Source organism: Brettanomyces nanus, chromosome 1, assembly GCF_011074865.1.
Source record: "Brettanomyces nanus chromosome 1, complete sequence".
NCBI classification, from domain to species: domain Eukaryota; kingdom Fungi; phylum Ascomycota; class Pichiomycetes; order Pichiales; family Pichiaceae; genus Brettanomyces; species Brettanomyces nanus.
In genome coordinates, this window is record NC_052374.1 from 1,474,572 (window position 1) to 1,490,062 (window position 15,491).

A 15,491-nucleotide genomic window follows, 5' to 3' on the forward strand; every position below is an offset into this window, starting at 1 on the left:
AGAAGAGGTAAACTGAAGGAACAACCATTCTTCTACACTACAAAAATTAACTTAGAAGTATTGCATATTCCGGTTGAAACTTATTCAGTACCTTGTATGTGGGTTGTTCACTTTCTGAGAGTTGACGAACCATGTATTCGTGGCGATCTGATTTATAATATTATAGATGGCAAAATATAATAACTCTTCATTTGGAGTTACAAACGTGTCAGTCTCCGAAGTAATCAAAGGTGTAAGCCGTCAGAGATATTTAAGCTGGAACTTGATTATAAGTTTAGGCTAAGTACTATATGCTATATTTGTGAACACAAATTGCGAGGAAACGGTTGTAACTTTGCACATATATACTGGCTGATACTCAAAAGTCAACGAACTTTTATAAAACATTCTAAACATCAAATACAACAACTTTACCATCATTACCACAGGTACTGAATTTGGTGATTCCCGCAGTACTTTGTTGGAAAGGTCTCAACACATTGATGGTATTCTGGTGAACGGTAAGTAAGCTGGCTGAAGTGCTGTCACTAGAACCTTTCAAATCCAACTGCCTGAACATATTCAAAGCGGACTGATTCTCAATATCGCTCCGCGTTTTCTTCTTAGGATCATCGATCGAGTAAGTATTTTTCCAGCCATGTTGTGCATCACCTTCGAACACAATCGAATAGCAATCATGACCAGCCACAACGATCCTAGAAGAGGTAGCAAATATTAAAGATCTGAACGGAAGAAATGACGTCTTAACCTTAATTACCTGGGCAACCTCCTGCTCTCCCGGCCCAGGATAGATCAAATTCAAAGAGGCATCATGAGTCACCGCACCTATAAACTCTGCGGTTGGATCAAACTTAATGTCATGTACCCACGAGCCAAGATTATAGTCCAAACATAGAGTTTGAAAGGGCAATCTTTCACCCCATACAGTAGTAGCTGGTTTGGAATCAATACCCTTGATATAAGCAGAAAACACACGAACATGGGAATCTGTAGAACCACACGCAAGCAACACGTTATTGGGGTGCCAGTCCAAAGAAAGAATGGTAGACTTTAGCGGCCTCTTGATATGCTTAGAAATCCACCAATCATTTTCTCCTTCAAAATAACAGACCGAGATGACCCGAGCAGAAGAACCAACAGCAAACTTTTTACCATTGGGAGACCACTTTACACAAGTGGCGGCTCTATTGATCCTTAACAAGACCAAAGTAGGTTTTGGTGTAGATCCGTCAGGCTGCGGAACCCAAACCAAGGCGTTTCTGTCCTGAGAACATGTGACTATTTTACCATCAACAGAAATGTCCAAAGCAGTAATTGGTTTATCATGATGTTTCAAAGTGACAAGTAGACGAGGTCTACCAGATACATCGGTAAGGTCGTAAATGTCGACGTCGTTGGCCCTTGTAATGGCAACAGAACGCCTATCCTGCGAAAAGCAGTGATCATAAATTGGATCCTTAGAAAGGTCTAATTCAATTGGTTGAGACATCAAAAATTTAAGCCAGACGGATAGGAGTATAGCTCTCTACAAATCCGAATGATAATGGAATAGGAGAACAAAACCAAAAGAGGAAACTGACTGACACCATAATCTGTACTAACTCTAAATGAATCGACTATCCCGAATTCGCGAAGGAACAGCCATTCTGCCATAGTTTATAACGGGCAATTAAGCCAGTCAACTTTTTTAAAGGCTTCGATTCGCCCCAGCTTTAGTTTTTGCCCTTTCTTTCCTCTGCATTAATACTTGTCCTATCGACTAATTACGTTATGGACAGATTACAATCTCTTTTAGGAGGTCGCATGGGTGGACTTGGAGGTGGTGCTGGACTTCAGAACCAGCCTACTGTTGATAATGCTGAGACCGTCTACATTTCGTCGTTGGCACTATTGAAAATGCTTAAGCATGGAAGAGCCGGCGTTCCAATGGAAGTTATGGGTCTCATGTTGGGAGATTTTGTTGACGAGTTTACAATTCATGTGGTTGATGTTTTTGCTATGCCTCAATCTGGTACGGGTGTGTCTGTGGAGGCTGTTGATGATGTTTTCCAGACGAAGATGATGGATATGCTTAGACAGACAGGCAGAGATCAGATGGTAGTTGGCTGGTACCACTCGCATCCCGGCTTTGGATGCTGGTTATCATCTGTTGATGTCAATACACAACAATCGTTTGAGCAGTTGAATCCAAGGTCGGTGGCAGTGGTTATCGATCCAATTCAGTCTGTCAAGGGAAAAGTGGTGATAGACGCCTTCCGATCAATTCCATCTCAGGTTATTATGTTAGGTCAAGAACCTCGTCAAACAACCTCTAATGTTGGTCTTTTGCATAAGCCTACCATTCAATCCCTTATTCATGGATTGAATAGAAGTTACTACTCCCTTAATATCGAATACAGAAAGACATCGAAAGAGACAGATATGCTTTTAAATCTACATAAAAAGGAGTGGACAACTGGTTTGAAGTTACAGGACTATAACGATAAAGAAAAGGAGAATTTAGAGGGTACAGAGAAGATGGTAAAGATTGCCAAACAGTATGTGGAGAGAATCCAAGAGGAGAAGGAGCTTACTGAGGAACAGCTTAAAACAAGATACGTGGGAAAGCAGGATCCCAAGAAGCATTTGACGGAAACTGCAGAAAAATTAATAGAAGATAACACGGTGTCGATTGCTGCAGGTAATGTGGATAGGTTAGCTATTTAATTTAGATGGCCTCCCAGAATTGGAGACAAGTATATGCCAAGAAAAGCAAATCTTTTTCTATAGGTCGGCTTTGTAGATCGTTGATTTCTAGCCATTCGTGTCTTGCAGGATCACGTAATTGTACCTTGTAATGAATCTCGTTTTGCATTGAATTTGCTGTTGTAAGCTTGACGTCTTTTTCAATTGGATTTTCAGCAGTAGTATCATAGACTACATTAGCTACCAACCTGTATTTCATTTCATCTATCTTGAGGCTTTCTGGGTCAAACCTCACTACTGTAGGGTTCAAATCAGAGTTTCGTACACCAACGAGTTTTCTAGAATCATCAACCCTATTAATGCTTAAGACGAGAATTTTAGGGGTGTGCAAGAATTGAACCTTTTTCTTAGATATAAGTTCTTCCAACGTAGTTTGAGGCACATCCATGGCCATACCGTCTTTGAAAAGGGTTACCGAAGGTAAACTGAGCGGGAGAACCCAAAATTTTGTCCTCCTCCCTTCAACTAGAAGCTTTCCTTGAAATATCTTCCATATTATATTGTCACTAAGTTCTTTAGTGAATTCATGGTTCATGTGATTGAGCATCCATACTAGGAAATCCTTGGGTGATCCCCTAACTTGAATATCAAATTTTTTGTTCGATTTTCTGGAGACATACTGAACTACTTCTTCGGAAGAGACATGTGGCTTAAATAAATGTGATGACCACAATTTCCGAATCAATAATGATAATCGTCTAGAAAGATCTAAAGATCGTAAATCTTCATAATGAAGAATCAAATAGTCTCTTAATAAAGAAACATGTGCTAAAGCTTGGACAACAACATTGGAATAATCATTAGCAGCAAAATTGACAAGGCCAATAAAACCGGGATGATATAAATTCTCATTAAGATCGAAACCCATAGTCTGTTGAGAATCTAGCTTATCAACTTCAGTCCTAGTGAATGTAGGATTGACAAGCAATTGAATATCTTTCAACAATAATGCAGACTTTTGATCTAACTCATAATTCTCTGGGAGGACATAAAACTTTAATGTACTGAAGCTGATGAACACATGATGGTCCTCGTTGATAGAATGCTGGAAGCATTCCGAGTTTCTAGATCTACCTCTCAAGTACCTGTTGCATGTAAGACAACCGTAAACGTTAGAATCAGAGAGAGATACAGAACACACCTTCTCAGAATCAAAATCAAGTACATTTCGGTTGACCGTCTCCAAATAAAGATCATTTTTGGCCAATTGATGCTGCCTTTGCTGAAGCTTATTGGAGGAGGATTCTGAGCCATCGGCTAGATCGGATTCTGAATCTGAGTTGGAGTTCATGTCCTCATTGAATTTGTCAAGCGAGTCAGCTTCCATCTTCAATCTCTTAGATGGTGGAAGCTTGTGATTGGAACCGGCTTTCCGACTCGGTGACATTGCTCCTAAGTATTCTTGGTGTATATATATGATGAAGATCCTCTCCAAGATAAGTGAGATGTCGATGATTTACTTGCATCCGTGCACCAGTACGAGAAGACCCTTGAAAAGCCACGGCGCTTCGGATCCCACGGCCTCCCCTGGATTTACAATCCTGGAAAGATTAGCGACCAAATTAATTCTGGCACCTATCCGCTTCTTGATACGGCTTAACATCTTTTCACAAATAGGGAAGCCTTGATAACTCGACTCTTCGTCCAGCGATACCATACTGAGTTGGCTGGTGATTTGATCTTTTCATTTTCATTTTCGTTTTTCATTTTCATTTTCAATCTCATTACAATTTTATCTCGAGCTTTGTTTAAGCGCTATGGCTATGGAAGGACCTTCAGAACTAAAAGGTATTAAGTACCCTGCAAAGGCTCACTCTTTGAATGTCAAAAGGCATTTCTTATCAAAAAAAAAGGATGCCATTAACTCGGCCTTCTTCGTTTCTGGTACTAGCCTAGAGTTCTTTGCTTACTGCGATGAAACAATCCCTTTAAGACAGAACAGATATTTCCATTATCTTAGTGGTATCAACCAAATTCCTGGTTGTTATATTTTGTATACTTTAGCCGACCAGAAGTTGACTTTATATCTTCCCGAGATCGACTATGATGACGTTATGTGGAGTGGAATGCCGATAAGTTTGAAGGAAGCAAAGGAAAAGTTTGACGTGGACGTTGTAGAGTACGAAAGTGCCATAGAATCCAAGTTGACACAACTTGTTGCTGATAGGATCGTCATTTATACTACGGATACCGAGAATTATGCGAAGAAACCATTTTCAAAGTTGGTGAGAGCCGGTGATAAGGACTTTTTCTACGCCTTAGATGAATCCCGTTTGATCAAGGACAGCTATGAAATCAGTATGATGAAATATGCCAACAAGATCACTGCCAACTCCCATGTTGCTGTGATGGCTGCTCAGCCGATCGAGCAGAACGAAACCCATATGCATGCCGAGTTTATCTACCACTCGATTAGACAAGGTTCCAAATTCCAAAGTTACGATCCTATATGCTGTTCGGGTCCTAACTGTGGTACGTTGCACTATATGAAGAACGACGACACCATGGTGAAGAAATGTAGCACCTTGATTGATGCTGGCGCAGACTGGGAATGTTATGCGTCTGATGTCACCCGATGCTTTCCGATTAGTGGAGAGTGGACTAAGGAGCATATGGATATTTACGAGACTGTTCAGGACATGCAAAAACAAGTCTTGGATGGTATCAAACCTGGCGTTTCATGGGATCATTTACATCTTCTTGCTCACAAGGTGATGATTAAGCACTTCCTTAACTTGGGTCTATTCATCAACGGTACTGAGGAGGAAATTTTTGATAGTAAAGTTTCTGTTTGGTTCTTCCCCCATGGGTTGGGACACTTAATTGGTCTAGACACGCATGATGTTGGTGGATATCCAAATTACGACGACCCTGATATTCGATTGAGATGGTTACGGTTAAGAAGAAAGCTATTGCCGGGTATGGTTGTAACCGATGAGCCAGGTGTCTACTTCAATGACTATTTACTTGAGAATGCTTACAAAGAGCCAAAAATGGCAAAGTACATCGACAAAGACGTTGTCAGAAAGTACATGAATGTTGGTGGTGTCAGAATCGAAGATGACATTTTGGTTACCAAAAATGGTCATGAAAATTTGACTGTAGTGACAAGTGATCCGGAGGAAATCTCGAAGATTGTGAAGAAGGGAATCGCCAAGGGTAAGAAGGGATTTCATGTTGTTGTATAATTATATAATTAAATCAAGTTATTGAGATATGGCCTTAGACACCGCACCTGAATACACTCATTCTCTGATGTCTGAATTGAATGCTCTCCTTTCTTTCTAAAATTGTCAACGCCTTTTCCAGTGCCGCCTGTGAATAGTTTCCTTTATCAACAAACTGCCTTCTCAAGGTGCTGTAAGATGTAGACCAGCCGATAGGTAGTCTTCTCTTAACCTCATCTTCAATTCTAGTAATCTGGCCAGTTAATTCGGCATTATCAGCGTTCCCGTTGTTGATGGCCTGCATCGTCGACGCATTGAACAATCTAATTGCTTCTTCTACATGACGTTCTGCTGCAACAGGCGAGAGTTCTATCTTAGCTAGAGACTCTGAAATACGAACAATAGCTTCCAACTGTCTGACGGTGATTGGAATGGAAGACCGCTCAGAAGAGTACGCTTCCTTTTCTTTGACTTCCTTACGAAGGCCCACAAAGTGAGACGAAAGCATCTCGGCAGAATCATCCGAAAGTCTTGGTGCACATTTAGCACGACAGTATTGAATGTATCGCTTCATCTTTTCAATAGGGATTTCTCCTTCAACCTGTTCTTCAGCCGATCCTCCATTGGTATGAACATTCATGACATGCTTGGCGATGGACAGATCTCTCTGTGCATTGTGCTGATCTTTAACAATGAATATCATATCAAAACGAGATAAGATAGTAGTCTGGAAATCAATATTCTCACCAGCAGACCTCATGTCGTCATACCTACCAAATACAGGGTTTGCAGCAGCAAGCACAGAAGTTCGAGAGTTCAAAACAGTTGTAATTCCGGCTTTAGCAATAGAAATTGTTTGTTGCTCCATAGCCTCGTGGATTGCCACTCTATCTTCTTCTCTCATCTTATCAAACTCATCAATACAAACCACACCACCATCTGCTAACACCATGGCACCCCCCTCTAAGTAGAAGTCTCTAGTGTTCGGATCCCTTTGTACAGATGCAGTCAAACCTGCCGCAGAAGAACCTTTACCGGATGTATAAATAGCAATAGGAGCCACCTTCTCTACAAACTTCAAAAGCTGAGATTTGGCCGTACCTGGATCACCGAGAAGAAGCGCATTGATGTCACCACGTAGTCTCATACTATCTGGTAAGATTTTCTTAGAACCACCAAATAGAAGACATGTGATGGCCTTTTTGATGTCTAGATTGCCATAAATAGAAGGCGCAATGGACCTAGCAAACCTCTCATATAAGTCGGGCAGTCTAGACATGGCCAAAAACTCCTCCTCTTCCTCTTCCGAAAATACGCCATCAAATCCCCCGCCAGTAACAGCATCAGCTTCTGTCTGAATGCCCAAAACTTTCATGTAAGGATTACGAATTGCAGCATTGTTTGTAGTGGAAGAGTTACGAACACGTGCCTGGTAAATAGAATATATGCCCACAATGTCACAGCGAACACCTGGAACAACTCTGTTACAGAGATATCTGTCGACACTAAGTATAATATGCCTAGGCATTTCACCGACAGGCACCATATCTGTTGTTTCCTGTAGTTTAAGGGATTGCTGATCAATGAAGGTCGATTTATCATGAACGATAATGTACGGTTCGGGAGGACATTCGCTCTTGGCACCGTTTGGTTGAGGTGGGGCCTGGCACCTATTCGGAATTTGTGGCACCCCAAAACTTGTAGGAATTTTCAATTTCATTGTATGCCTACAATTACGACACATTATGGTCACCTCGGTGGATTTAGACCGTAGAGTAGAGGCAGATATGATAATGCCCGAAATTTTCACTATCTTGGAGATATGCTCAGAATCTAAGTCCCTAATACTGATCTTCATATCATTAGATAAGAGAATCAACTGGCAAATTGGAAAGCTAGACGGAACCTCATCACTTGAAATATAAGCAATTCTTTTGGCAATATCTGTTATTGCCTGTTCAAAAAGAGGAATCATCTCTGCTGGTTCGTCCGTCAACTTTTTGTTAAGCTCATCATTATAGCTTATAAGATGTTCACTGTTGACCGTAAGTTGATACTGATGAAGAAGAATATTCTCACGTAGCTGATCACGGTAAAGAAACCTATTGTTAATTCTAAATTCCAATATAAAGCTTTTGAAAGCCTTAATGACTTCACTGAATTGGTCTTCAGTGGCTGGCTCACCCGGAAGCACAGAAGTACTAAAGGTATCAGCTCTTTCAAAGGACATTGTTCAATTTGTCAGTAAAGGTCAAACAAGCCGAAGAAGGTTCAAAGAAAAACGTTGTTCTATTGTGAAACCTCACACGAAAAAAAGAACCACTCTTCTCAAAGTTATTTGTTAGCTCTCGCTGCAAGTAATTACACTTCCTTTTTGGGATAAATTGAAGGTGGTGCAAACGCGTAAATCAACTCTCATTATAATATGGTGTACGGGTGTGTTGCGGAATCTAGATTTGCGAGGGTAAACATAAAACTTTACATAAAAATGCATATTAAAAAATTTTCTATCTCTAAAAAATCAATCTGACCTAAGGAAGATTAGATCAGCTGGTAGAGCTTAAAATCGGTTTGTTGTTTTATCAAAGTATACGGTGAGCTGTCCATAATTCAGTGTTTTAGTTTGAAATCTAATTACACATTCTATCGATTACCGGCTTTCTTGAAATTTGTTCCATATTAGCAACCGTTGAGATGACGGAGCCGCCTATTACCAGCGGCCAGAATCAATCAGAACACAAAACACGGCAGAAACAATTCTCTCCACAGTCATCCTCAACCCAATCGACTGTATTTGATGCGAATTTTCAAAATGAGTTAGACAGAATGGAAGCAGAGTTACAGAATCATAGCAAAGGAAAGAAATCTGCGCAGGCCAATGAACATGGTACACAAACACGGCCAGAAATTAATTATTTGGAGTCCAATTTGAAGTACTTGGACAAATTGAATGATGAAGAGTTAAGTCAGCACCTTCAAAAGATCATTGTTGGCGAGGATTTATCTAAGAGTGTGGAAGAACAAACTGACAAAGCAGTGCAAGCAGCATCGTCGGCTTCACCTTTGATTAACAAATCAAGTGATGCCCTTATATCCGGGCTTCATTCTTCAAGTCCGCCTCAGGTTGAAAAGAATTTGGAGACCAGAAATGATGGTGGTAGAGAGAATCATGACAGCGATGATGATGATGATGATATTGACAAGGAGTTGGAGGTATTTCAGCGAGTGCAAGAAGAGGTTCAGCAAGAAGTCAAAAGAAACGGCATTCAACCTCTTGATGAGGATGTAGAGCAAAATACGGACAGTTTTAAAAGGCAGGTGGCAAATGAAGGCAGTATCATCTCTGATTCCAAGCCTGCCACGAAGAATGGAGATATAAATGAGCCTGTCTTAATGGGTAAGGTCAGTGCGAGTGGTGAAAATAATCTGGAAAAAGAGCCTGGCTTTCACACTACTGGAACGACTACTACGTATAAGGGTGTATCGATTCCGGCGAACAGCGAACTCGTGAGAAGCCGTGAATCTGGGGTGCTGAAAGCTTATAAGCAGCTGTTGGAAGGACACGAAACGACTAAGACACATATCGACATAGCAGGAGCTCAACTTGCAGCGCTTCCGTTGACAGTAACTGCTCCTGAACATCTCTCCTTTAATGTGCAGATGCTTATCAATACACTACCTGTTTTGGATAACTTAGCTACGCAGATTTTACGCATAATTTCTCAAGGACCGTTCCAAAAAGTGATGGAGATCGTGGCCAACAGAGATTCATACAGTGGTATTGCATTTGGAAATATGGTGGAGTTGTTCGAAACTACCAAGCGGATTTATAACTCCGAAGAGAATCCGTTCTTCACAGTAGAGAACGTGACGTTTGGTCTATGGAAATTTGGAGAAGACGCACCCGACTTCCTAAAAGGAAAAGAGGAAACACTAGAAGGTACTCTTCGGAAGGTTAATTTGGCGACATTTTTACTAGCTACCCTGGGTCTAATAGACCTTGGCTTTTTCTTTTTGAATGAGGCATTCTTGGACGTTTTCTGTCCGCCGAAGAATTTGGATCCATCCAAATCTATCAGTCAGATGAAGCAGAATGATTCGTTGCAGAGTATTATGCCTGCAGAATCTTCACAGTCATCTCATACTTATATGCATAGTCAGACGAAATTTCTAAAATCACAGGCTATATTATATTTGGACCTTAAGACGCAGGCATTTATTTCGGCTATGGAGTTGGGAGACCGATCAAAGAATGAGATCATTCAAGATTTATTTCCCGACAATCTGGATGCAATTCTTATGAAGAGGAAAGACTCAAACTTTGATGAAAGCAAAACGAAAGTTGTTCGTAATTTAAAACCTTTCACTTCAGCAGAGTTGGACTTCCTCTCTAGATGCGATTCTAGAAAAAAGAATTTGCTGGAGGAGAAGAATGAGTCAACATTGATGGAGAAGTATGAGTGGATGAAGTTTTTGAATGACCTTCTAGATTATGTTTCAAAGAACGTTGGATTCCTCATCTGGGGACCTAAGGGTAAATTTTCAAATCAATTGGACAAGCATACTTCAGTTTATAAGGAGATTAGAAAAATTCCTGATAGTGATAGTGGCAAGAGGAAAGCAGTGCCTGAAGAAGGCGATACCGAAGCTTCTGCAAAGAAAAAGGCAAGACAAAATAGATCTGCCACTTTTAGGAGAACTTGGACGCCAGAAGAAGAAAATGCATTAAGAGATGGACTCAAGCTGAAAGGAACTCATTGGACAGCAATTTTGGAACTGTACGGCCCTGGTGGTTCTGTTAATGAGGCGTTGAAGAACAGAACCTCGTTGCAGTTGAAAGATAAGGCCCGAAACTGGAAGCTTTATTTTCTAAAGAACGACCTGAAGGTACCAAGCTACTTGACAAAAGCTACGGGTGGCTCCGATAAGGCCGCAAGTCCCGCTGGGAGTAAGCAGCACACTGAAATTTTGGAGGGAACCCCTTCTGCAACAATCGTCAATGGCTTATCCAAGCCCGATGTGACTGAGGGTAGTAGTGAAGCCACTATTAAGGAAAGTTCTACTAAGACCGATGCTGGAAAGGATGCCACAGATGAGTTTAAAAATTTGGTGGCACAGGCTTTCAATTGATAACGTGAGGAAGAAAACTGTATAGTTAGCGAGGCAATAGGCCTGTGTATTGTAATAACATGGATATCCGTAATATAGAAATGGTATCCTCTATCTTTTTTTTTGGAAAATAGATGCTTGTAATCTTTTTTTGCAAGGCTTGATCAAGCTTGATCAAGGTCAACTAGATGATTAGTTCTGCTCGGTTTTTTTTTCTAGAAAGATGTCGAATATTGGCACTGCCTGGGGACAAGAATTTGAAATCTCTCAAAATCAAAAAAAATTTCAGATACCCATAGTAATAGCCAAGTTGAGATGCGTGAATAGATAAGTTTTCTACGTCTGCCTTGCTTGCTTGTCAATTTGATTCCTTATGAGTTTTCTAACTAATAGAAGTGTCTCCAGGATTGGTGTTTTGGATTCATTATCCCAAATACGAAATGTGGCTCTAAGGAATAGAAGAACCCTGGTCAGTTGTTCCCCAAGTCTAAGAAATGTCTCTTTATTGTCTCATTATGGATATCATACAACACCAAAGAGAAGAGCCTCCAAACTACAGAATCGTTATAATTTGCGTTCTTCGATCATAGTTATGAGGTTCTTTCACTCTTCTAGCTCTGCATTACTTGACAATCCTTATAAGGTACTTGGTGTGGAGAAGAATGCTAGCTCATCCCAAATTAAGAAGGCATACTACAAATTGGCAAAGAAATATCACCCAGATGTCAATAACTCTTCGGATGCTGAAGAAAAGTTTCATTCATTACAGGAGGCCTATGACATATTGAGTGATCCAAAAAAGAAGCAGCAATTTGATCAGTTCGGTGCTGCCGGCTTTGGCCCCAGTGGACAGACTGCCGGTGCTGCCGGTACCTACAGTGCATATGGTGGAAATCCATTTGGTGGATCCTCTGGCGCACGTACTGGTAATCCCTTTGAAGGTTTCGGCATCAATTTTGATGACTTGTTTGGAGGTATGGGAGGTAGTCGTGGATCTGGTAATCCATTTGGAGGTGCAGGATATGGAGGTGCTAGATCCAGTGTACAACATTTTCAAGGCGAAGATATTGAGGTTTTAAAGACAATTGCTTTCAAAGAAGCTATTTTTGGTACCAATGTGGCTGTCAAGTATAATGCATTGAGCAAATGTGATTTTTGTCATGGTTCAGGATTAAAGCAGGGTCGTAAAAAGTCCACTTGTCCTACATGTGGAGGTACTGGTTCCCAGGTTCATTTCTTGCAGGCCGGCTTCCAGATGGCTTCAACCTGTACTACCTGTGGAGGTACGGGTGTTGTGATCAAGAATGAGGATAAATGTAATATTTGTCACGGTGATGGAGTTGTGAATAGGACCAAAGAGACTGAGGTGAGGCTTCCTCAAGGCCTTAGGGATGGCAGTAGAATTCGTGTGTCGGGTGCAGGTGATGCACCACATACCACTTCGTCTAGTGGATATGTGCTCACCAACGGTGACTTGATCATCCGTGTCAGAGTTAGACCTGATGCAAACTTTGTTAGAGATGGAAACAATTTAGTTTACAAATGCAAAATTTTAATGACCACTGCTTGTTTAGGTGGAAAAGTGGATATACCTACTTTGGATGGACAGAAAGTGAAGTTGAGAATCCCTGCAGGTGCTGAACAAGGTAGAATAATAAGCATCCCTGATAAAGGTGTCCCTGTTGGTGGAGGAAGAAGAGGCGATCAGAAGGTTGTTATTGAATTGCAGCCAATGAGACCGCAAACTGCTACTCAGACTGCACTATTAGAAGCTTTGGCTGATGCTTTTGGGGATACTACTGCCAATAAAATTGATCCCTCTTGGAAGCCATTGGAGAAGATGAATCAAAATGATAGCGGTAAAGAGAATTCCATTAAGGATGGAGGCAAGACTGACTCGGCTTCTGAAAAGCCTTTGTCAGCGCTGGAGCGCATCCAGTCTTTCTTAATGAACGCTTTTAAGCGTATCAGAGAGGAGTTTGAAAATAATCAAAAGAAGTAAGCAGGCTCAATAAAATTCCTATATATATATATCTATTGTACATAATAAGGTGTCATAAGACCCGGAATTGTGGATGTTCTAACTGTCATTAGGATCATAACATGTGTTCAGCATGAGCAGATCACCAGAAATCGATGTTGAAGCATTATATAGTGATCAAAGTAACTTGTGGAAAGCATTCATTGGTATGCATTGTTAGGCTGTTCATGGTATTAATGATTAGAAAACAGCCAGGCGGGATGCTGGGGTAGATTATAGCGACATTAACATTATTTGTGCTTCCAAAACTTCCTTAAAAATCCTACAGGCGAGGAAGAACGTCTTTCGGACACAGTAGAAGCAGAAGATGAAGAAGAAGAGTTTGGGCTAAGAGTATCCAATTCAGAAAGGTTGATCTTACTTCTGGATCTCGGCAGCCCCAATAAAGGATTTTTCTTCTTGTCAGAGCTGTTGATTCGGTTATCTCCAGAGTCAGAACGTGAAGGGGAAAGCGATTCAGAAAAGTCAAATTCAGACTTATTGTAGTCACTTCCGTGGTAAGGATTCACTTTCATGGATGACATGCGTCTGTTATACCTTTCAAACATGGCATGTTTTTCTAGGAGTTCCGGAGTAATTACAGCAGGGACAGTAGACGTTCTGATAAGCTTAGGTATAGCTTTGTGAGTGGATGATGTAGTGACTGAAGGGGTGGTAGTGGTTACGATGGTGGCGGGATTTGATTTTATTCTCATCAAATCTGAAACCCCAAGAAGCGGTGCTGAAGATGACTTTTGGCCGGATATTATAGGCGGCCTCGGTTGTAGTTCCCTCTCAGCACGACTGAGATGATTGAGATGCGGCACCGCATTCAAGAATAAAAATGCTGGCGGTTTACTTTTCCTTTCTGAGCTCTCTTCAGATAGTTTTGGACTTGAGTTTTCGAAATTGACATTTTTTTCATCTTCAAGGTTTTGTCTCTGTTTTGACTCTTCTGCTCCTCCTTGTTCAACACTTTCCAACGATGATATCTCTGAGTCTGAGGAAGAGTCATATTCTCCTTGATCGGATTCGTTATGTGAGGGTTTAATGGGAGATAAGTTACGCGGCGATCTAAGATCAGGAGAGGAAGGGGTATTAATATCTGTGGCAGCAGGCGAGGCGGATCTGTAAAATCGTGGCTTACGGAAGGATACGTTCCTAGCAGTGAGACTTTCACTATAATTTGTACCGACATAAACCAAGGGCACAAAGCTTTTAGTAGTTGTCGTAATGGAAGTATATTTGTTGCCGGGAGATTTAGAGCCCACAATTATCAAACTTGGCTGGTACAAATTCAAAGTTTCTCCCATATAATTAATGTTGCGGAAGAATTCAAAGTTAACTTTGACAGCAAGGTTTTTGTTGAAGCGAACAAACTTATCAAGAATAAGATCGACTAATTGAAGAATGCATTGCTCGACCAAGCTCTCTTGGAAAGCATTCGAAATAGAGGCGCAAATGACCAAGTTATCACCGTCCTTACTATAGTTCTCAAGATAAAAATCTATAGCTGAAAGAGAACTCTTGTACTTGGAAATTAGGATGAGATAGAATTTGTTGCTGTTGATCTCCTGGGTATATTTACTATGGCGAAAATTCAAGCAAATGGAGTTCTTCTTTATGATGGGTTTAGTTGGGTAATCAGTCATGTTGAGGAAGTTGAATGCACTATTCGAAACTTTCTTTGCAGCAAAGGGGTTTCCAACTGGAGAGAGGCGAGGATCAGAATCAAACCGATAGTTCTTTTCAACATCTACGTGTCTTTTAGAGAACTGGGAATCTAGAAGAAGGATTTCCTGATCGGTCATATCCAAAAGCGATTTGCTGATGCCCGTACCAGGAATTTCGTATAACTTCTGAGCAGAGGTCCTTACAGGCTGTACCGAAGTCCTCTTCAAAATTGATTTCAGATGCGGATGATTCTCTGAAAGACATCGATCACCATTGTGAGCATTTGGCCCAGACGAACTATATGGAGGAGGATGAATGTTAAGGAATTCTGCAGGCTCAATGATCTCAGGTTGATAGTCGTCAAATGAGACACTCCTGTTGAAGAATTTGGAGGGTTTCGGTACTGACACAACTGAAAAGGGGTTAGAAGATATAGGCATTAAATGGATGGTGTTTGACTATGCAGGAGGGAAGAAGAGAATGAACAGTCGGTGTGAACACTGGAAACAGATGATAAGCAATTAATGATGATAGAAGTTTCTCCCTGGAAAGGTTGACGATATAAAAACAGTAGCACAAGAAGCCTGAAGGAAAGGGGGGGATAAAAAAAATGTAGATGAAATGAGGAAAAAATTAGGTACGACTTATTAAATTGATGGCTTAGGTGATGATATTGTTGAAAGAACCCTATTTCGATGCTCACCACGGCGAACCTCGTTTCTCCTAGCGCATCATCCATTCACCGGTTCACAATAAAAACAGATTGAAAAAAATAT

At 40.9% G+C, this 15,491-nt stretch overlaps 8 protein-coding genes across 8 annotated transcripts; 4 read left to right on the forward strand and 4 right to left on the reverse strand.

Annotated features, from left to right (window-relative positions):
- Positions 1 to 388: 388 nt before the first annotated feature.
- On the reverse strand, positions 389 to 1,489 carry FOA43_000684 (uncharacterized protein; the record flags this gene model as incomplete). Its single annotated transcript, XM_038921011.1, has 1 exon — positions 389 to 1,489. The coding sequence occupies one exon, from the start codon at positions 1,487 to 1,489 to the stop codon at positions 389 to 391; it is 1,101 nt and encodes a 366-aa protein (XP_038776939.1).
- Positions 1,490 to 1,770: 281 nt separating this feature from the next.
- Positions 1,771 to 2,706, forward strand: RPN11 (multicatalytic endopeptidase; the record flags this gene model as incomplete). The annotated part of the gene is made up of 1 exon (XM_038921012.1): positions 1,771 to 2,706. One exon carries the CDS (start codon positions 1,771 to 1,773, stop codon positions 2,704 to 2,706), a length of 936 nt encoding a protein of 311 aa, XP_038776940.1.
- A 1-nt stretch (position 2,707) lies between these two features.
- Positions 2,708 to 4,132, reverse strand: FOA43_000686 (uncharacterized protein; the record flags this gene model as incomplete). Its single annotated transcript, XM_038921013.1, has 1 exon — positions 2,708 to 4,132. The coding sequence occupies one exon, from the start codon at positions 4,130 to 4,132 to the stop codon at positions 2,708 to 2,710; it is 1,425 nt and encodes a 474-aa protein (XP_038776941.1).
- A 370-nt stretch (positions 4,133 to 4,502) lies between these two features.
- On the forward strand, positions 4,503 to 5,933 carry FOA43_000687 (uncharacterized protein; the record flags this gene model as incomplete). The annotated part of the gene is made up of 1 exon (XM_038921014.1): positions 4,503 to 5,933. One exon carries the CDS (start codon positions 4,503 to 4,505, stop codon positions 5,931 to 5,933), a length of 1,431 nt encoding a protein of 476 aa, XP_038776942.1.
- A 34-nt stretch (positions 5,934 to 5,967) lies between these two features.
- MCM5 (minichromosome maintenance protein 5) lies at positions 5,968 to 8,142 on the reverse strand (the record flags this gene model as incomplete). The annotated part of the gene is made up of 1 exon (XM_038921015.1): positions 5,968 to 8,142. One exon carries the CDS (start codon positions 8,140 to 8,142, stop codon positions 5,968 to 5,970), a length of 2,175 nt encoding a protein of 724 aa, XP_038776943.1.
- Positions 8,143 to 8,606: 464 nt separating this feature from the next.
- On the forward strand, positions 8,607 to 11,042 carry FOA43_000689 (uncharacterized protein; the record flags this gene model as incomplete). Its single annotated transcript, XM_038921016.1, has 1 exon — positions 8,607 to 11,042. The coding sequence occupies one exon, from the start codon at positions 8,607 to 8,609 to the stop codon at positions 11,040 to 11,042; it is 2,436 nt and encodes an 811-aa protein (XP_038776944.1).
- Positions 11,043 to 11,613: 571 nt separating this feature from the next.
- Positions 11,614 to 13,023, forward strand: FOA43_000690 (uncharacterized protein; the record flags this gene model as incomplete). The annotated part of the gene is made up of 1 exon (XM_038921017.1): positions 11,614 to 13,023. The coding sequence occupies one exon, from the start codon at positions 11,614 to 11,616 to the stop codon at positions 13,021 to 13,023; it is 1,410 nt and encodes a 469-aa protein (XP_038776945.1).
- Positions 13,024 to 13,292: 269 nt separating this feature from the next.
- Positions 13,293 to 15,155, reverse strand: FOA43_000691 (uncharacterized protein; the record flags this gene model as incomplete). The annotated part of the gene is made up of 1 exon (XM_038921018.1): positions 13,293 to 15,155. One exon carries the CDS (start codon positions 15,153 to 15,155, stop codon positions 13,293 to 13,295), a length of 1,863 nt encoding a protein of 620 aa, XP_038776946.1.
- Between the last annotated feature and the right edge of the window lie 336 nt (positions 15,156 to 15,491).